Raw genomic sequence first — 6372 nt, 5'->3', positions numbered from 1 at the left:
TTTAAGTTCATAATAATTAACCACATAGATAGTGGTTGAAATTTTATATTATGGGGATTTTTCGTCTGCAGCCGAGTAAAACAAGAGTAATCGCTCGAACGAATGGACTTATCAAGTTGAAATTGCAAATGCAGATTGCTTCATATGCATAGGTACTGGGTGCAGGACGGAGAACCCACCTTGTGCCGCTCGTGCCCACACGCGGCCTCGTCCCTGGGCCCCAGTCCCCAGACCCCAGACCCCAGACCCGGCTCCCGGCTCGTCGCCGACTCGGGGGAGGGAACAGTCCGATCGGCGGCCGCGTGGGAGGCCCTGCGGTCTCCTCCTCCGCAGTCTCCGGTCCCCGGTCCTCGGCACTCGGCACTCGGCGCCTCAGTCAGCCGGCAGCCGCAGAACGGCTCGGTCCGTCCGTGACACTCGACACTCTCGGCTTCTCGCCCGCAGAGCGAGAAAATTTACGATTTAGAAATCAAAACGATTCGATAAAACTCAAAAAATGAATTACGATGTGATGCACATTAACGGTGATCCATAATACGGACTGTATCTTATCGTTCGTCTCATAAGCGATCGTAAACCGAAAAGTTAATTCGATTTACAGTAAAACGTTTAGTGGAAAATCTGTGAAAAATATAAAAATCGGTTTCGCTGTCCTCTGCCGGATGTTTCTTCTTTTGCGATAGCGGTAATGTCGACTCATAAATAACTCGCGTTTGGGAGAATACTAGATTCGCAAAATGCACCATCTCATCGAAAGTAAATAATTATTCGAATTGTAAACAATTATGAAATCAAATGTGGTGCTTCAAAATTCGGGGAAAGGTCGACTTTTTCCCGACGCTAACAACAACCGAGGGGAGGAAAGCAAGGAGCAGGGGGGCGGGTACGGGCTCCGGCCGCGAGAGGCGCGGAGGGCCAAGGCAGGGGGCCCCAAAGGCGGAGGGCCCAAGGCCGCGGGGCCGGCGCCCCTGAGCAAGTACCGGCGCAGGACCGCCAACGCGCGCGAGAGGAGCAGGATGCGGGAGATCAACGGGGCGTTCGAGGCGCTGCGGCGCTGCGTGGGGGGCGCGGAGCCGGCGGCCGGAGCCAGCGAGCGCATGAGCAAGATCTGCACGCTGCGCGCGGCGGCGCGGTATATCGCCGCGCTGGCCGCCGCGCTGCGGGAGCCCGCGCCGGGCCCCAGCCTGTCCTGGGCGGCCGAGCTGGGGCTGGGCCCCGACCTCACGGCGGGTCCCCTGTCCCCCGACCTGTCCCTGTCCCCCGACCGGCCCCTGTCTCCCGCCTTCCCCGACAGATCCCTGTCCCCGTTCGACCCTTTCTTCTCTGAATTCAGCTGACCCCAGCTTTCCCAGTAATACTTTCCGGTGATATCCATATTTTATATATAAGTATTTCGTCCCTCGTCGACTCGTCTAGCGTACTAGTGAGGGACGTGAGGGTGTATCATTTCTATTACGTCAATCATTATCCGCTCACACGCGGAAAGTGCGGAAAGTGCGGTACCCGAACACCTACCCGCATTTATTTGAGATTTCCGCGTTCTGCGAGGACTATCAGACAATTAATTCAGATACATTTCTTGAACCTTGTACACGTACTTAATACTTGAACGGTCGCGAGGTGGATTCAGGTACCTGCCCAAACATCCTTGTCGTAAGTTTCAAAATGTCGCACGTATCGCCTACTTAACTTTACTATGTATTCATATTTAATTATCATAGCTAGGTGGGTACATAAAATCTTTATTAAATTATTTATGTAAATTGTGTAGACGAGTGAGTTCTCTATGTAGGAGTAAAATAATTGTAGAAATTATTACAAACCTTGGACCGGGCCGTTGCGCGCTCAATTTAAGTGTTTAATTTATTTTCTAGTGTTAAGTCGTCCCGATTCTAAAACCGAAATGATTAGCGTGAATGTCAATGTGTAACATATTCCACATATATATTTTTACATGACGTTTTATTTTTTTAGGACACTCATGGAATAAAGATCAATTATCCTAATGTTAATTGTATTAAAACAAGTCAGTAATCATACGGTTGTAATAAAATAATTTATTTGTATGTATATAAATACAATATTTATTCTGGACAAAGTCCTAAAAAATAATTTCGAAACGCTTCTATATTTTCATATACTTAATTTAATATATAGGTAAAGCGATACATAATATGGTACAATAAAACATATATAAAGAAGAAAAAAAACTTAATGTTAAGACATAATGTATGTATTAAACAATTTATAAATTATATGTATTGAATATCGTCATTATAAGGGTACACAAAAAAAATATTTACTGATTCAAAATTTAAATAAAACAAATGTCTTTATTTGTGTGTCGTCTAATAAAAATACGATTTAAAAATAAATTATTGATATTTAAAAATCAATTTTATGTAAAATGTATTTTACGTTTTGACTGACTTTTTTCTATTTTATTCATATTTTTGTTTGCCAGGAATAAAAAGTGTTAAACTTCCTATTAAATACTTTAGTAAACCATGAATGTACTGTTACAGATATAAATATTATTAAAAACAGTGAAAAATATGTAATGTGACTAAATTACTAATATTGTGATTGTTATACCATATTATATTTTATTTCCCACGATTGATGGCATAAAGAGCGTATCAATTAGAGATTAAATAATTAGAATAGTTTTATTTCGAACCTGTTGTTTTATACGTTAATACTTAAATTTAAATCAATTATTGAGCTTCAACATTCGCTGTTGCTTATCTATAAATATTTAGTGAATTCTTAAAATGGCGTGCCATAACTGCATAATGCAAACATACCTAATAATAATAATTATTATATTCATTGGGTATTTTCAATATCATTTTTTACCAATACGCTAGGAATCATATTATTTGATGAGCTTAAAATATGTTTCCTTATAATGGAACTTCGAGTTTAGTTTTATTTTTTTTATTTGACTAGTAAAATACAGCTATAAGCATCTTAGAATGTTAAAATAAATCGTAAATCTAAAAAAAACGTTTAGTGTCTATAAACAAATTATTTACACACACACTGTATTTCCAATTTGATTCCAACTTGATTCTCATTTTCTAATAGTGAGATATTTTCGACTCGTTGAAAATTGCCCTCAAAAATAAATATTTGGTAAATCATAAGAACGCAAAGACTCCTTATTTAAAAAAAGATATATATTATATTCAATTAAACCATATCCCCTTTTTGTATAGATAATAATGCACATTGAAAAAAACATGTTTGTTAAATATTGTCAAACTCTTACAATCGAAAAGAGGAAATTAGACAATAATTTTATAATGTTTTTCACACGAAAATGAATAATTTTAACAAATAATCTATATAAGTTGCAAGTTGCAACGCAGTGCTCAAATCAATTGTTAAATGTGTATTTTTGTGGATGTTTTGTGATTGTTTATGATCCCAAAATAAGTTGGTTACCTCCAGGGAGAGCGGGTTTTGTATTCAAATTGTGTCCATGTAGGTACTTACCGTAAATATTTTTTTATCAGTTCTTAATGGTTAATAAGTCAATATTAATATTAAATAGGTACCTACACAGACATGGTATAATTTGTACATTATTCGCCAACATTAGGTACACATTTAGGTAGGTAGTTGACAAGTTTTAATGCGTGCTTACTGATAAAGATATTAAATGCGGCATCGGCATTATTGATTTAATACAACCGAAGCTTAATATTTTGAGGACATACCCATGTGTGACTAAATATTTAAAGAAGTTGGAATTAGATTTAATACTCGAAGGATTTTATCAGTGTCCATAATTATTGCCCGAATATATGTTTTGTGATGTTCAGCGTAATAACAAAATTCATCGCTATCCTACGAGGGGAGGTGAAGATTTCAGACTCCCCAAAACAAGACTCCAGGCAACTCAAAACAATCTGTATCATAAAGGACTTACGATGTTTAATGAGTTGCCAAAATATGTTAGGTATGCTGGGTCCATCGCGTCGTTTCGTGGGTTGGCGATGATTTTTGTTAAAAACAAACATCCACATAGAATAGAATATAGTAGATAGAATAGAATGTCATCCGAAAGCGTCTGGATTATATAACAATGTTTTGTTTTTGAAATTATTTTTGTATCTGTATTGTTTCGGTAGTCAGATGGCAGAAGGGACCATCTGTAATTTTCAAAAATATTTAGGAGAGCTGAAATACGTTTCAATTTCAAGACTTTAATCCACAAACTAAAATATTTAAGTGTTGCTTTTTAATAGTAAATTACCATTCTAAATGACGCTGATTTTTAATTTTTTTTTCTGCTTGTATTTACTGAAATATTCTTTCAAACTTTTGAAAACTAAAACATAGACAAAAATACAGATAGTCCCTTCTACCATCTGACTACCGGTTTATTAGTTAAGGTATAACTCTGTGTTTAAATTAATTTTTTTTTCGTACAACTACCTTAGTAAATACATTACATAAATAGTTCAACTAAGACAAATGAATGTACATAAATATTCTCATAAAGTTTTCAGCTGTACAATTTCGTTAAAAAAAACTTAATAAAACAATAATGTCAGAAAGAGAGGCATCAGATCTGTGCTCGTACTTACTTCTCGAAATGTACATATTATACTTATTTATTTTATTGTTATAGTTTGAATATATTGCGACAATCAATTAATAAATTTACTCATGATATTCATCAAAATTCGCGGTTCTTTCAAAAAAAGTGCAGTGTTCTATAAAATCGTATTGTCTCTAGAACGAGCATATATTGTGCCTATGTGATATAAATGATAGACATCACAGTATTATTGTTTTGGAATAATATCAGTTCAGTCTGTATCTACAATCCACACATTCATTATTCTCTTCTCTAAAAAACCCGTCCCCGTTGAGATAATTAGAACTACCTAATACGTTTACCGACGATCGTAATCTATTATATTTTGTTATTAAGTATGAGGCTTGTGTATGTACATAATATGGTGTTTATTACTTTGTATTTCATATTTTTGTCATTTGTGTATATTTATTTGTAAATTTTATATGTAATATGCAACAAAATATCTCAATATTGCTGTTACCTTCCTTGAAATTCATAAAATAAAATGTTTTTAAAAAATCTTTGTTTTTTATATTTTAATTTAATGACACACTCGCAAAATTATTACAAACATCGAATTACTTTTACAAAAATAAATAAATGGAATTAATATAAAATTAAGGAAAGCTTTTAAATAATTGACTGCATGAATTTTACTGCCTAAGTACAGTTTGTTAAAAAAATCTAATAAAATGCGAATTACATTATTTAGTGAACGGATATATTTTCAAATGATTAATTTGGCCCAAATAAAAAAAAAACGATTTCGTTTCGAGCACCTTCAGTGGAAGGAAAATTCAATCTGGACAATCAATTTAGTGAAATTGATGGTCCAGTTATAAGCATGGCTGAATAATGACTGTTACAATGTTAAAGTAATAATTCAAACCCGCCAATAACAAATTTATACAGGTCATCAGCCCTGTAAATGCCTAGAGTTTTGTATTCCTTCTCACTGTGGTTGTCTATTTCTGATACGACATTTTTTGTCAGCTGAAAAAATGATAAAAGTAATGCTCCCGACCAGAATTTACGAAATTTTAATTCTATATTTAATTCGTATTATTTTTATCAATCCGAAAAAGTTTAAGCAGACAACATTATTACAAAACTTTAAGAATTATTATTCATATTTAAAGCATTTAATTTGTTATCAAACATTTTACTAACGTAATGAAATATTTGTATATAACCACTTATGGACTTTTCTATGTCTACCGGTTTCTAGACGTACCCGTCTCTTCATCGGGACACCAATTAAACCAACATGCAACACGCACCATGCACCTTCATTTTGATATTGTCTACTTTTTCGGGTAATCAATGCGTCTCGATACTGGCTTGAAATTTTTTTTTTTTTTTAAATCGATATGTGGGGCGAATATGATAATTTGAAAAAAAAAACTACCCTTAATTGTTCTGGGTATTGTGGCGTATTTTCATAACTTATTTCCATATCCTCTCCTTCTCACCTGCTTACAAGTCTCTAAAATTAAAGCTTAGTGGTTATTCTTTTTTTTTTAAACTGTGTTGGTATTTCATATATGCCCCGATACGATACGATGGGAAGTTAACAGAGTTATCTTAAACGGTTTTAACAATAAATCGATTTTTTACGATACTGTGAATATTTGTATATTTTTTTATTATCTTTGTTAGTAACCTGTAAATCAAAGATTAAAAAAAAATATGAGTATTAATTTTGACGTACAGAAAATTGACCTTTACTTTACAGACCTCGGGCTCGTAGCTCGTAACCGTAAATGTTGAAATAATCA

General features: G+C 35.0%; 1 protein-coding gene across 1 annotated transcript; it reads left to right on the top strand.

Annotated features, from left to right (window-relative positions):
* Nucleotides 1-774: 774 nt before the first annotated feature.
* Nucleotides 775-2456, top strand: LOC148271594 (uncharacterized). The gene has a single exon (XM_088241183.1). The coding sequence runs from the start codon at nt 786-788 to the stop codon at nt 1335-1337; it is 552 nt and encodes a 183-aa protein (XP_088097309.1). The 5' UTR covers nt 775-785; the 3' UTR covers nt 1338-2456.
* Nucleotides 2457-6372: the final 3916 nt, after the last annotated feature.

Source organism: Micrasema longulum, unplaced genomic scaffold (genome assembly GCF_059751315.1).
Source record: "Micrasema longulum isolate JH-2025_06_02 unplaced genomic scaffold, ASM5975131v1 h1tg002775l, whole genome shotgun sequence".
NCBI classification, from domain to species: Eukaryota; Metazoa; Arthropoda; class Insecta; order Trichoptera; family Brachycentridae; genus Micrasema; species Micrasema longulum.
Note: the sequence above shows the minus strand (reverse complement) of the source record. Positions and strands in the feature narration are given on the sequence as shown.

Bases quoted from the DNA above. Each gene is read 5' to 3' on its own strand.
- LOC148271594 (XM_088241183.1), top strand. From the start codon at position 786: ATGAAATCAAATGTGGTGCTTCAAAATTCGGGGAAAGGTCGACTTTTT.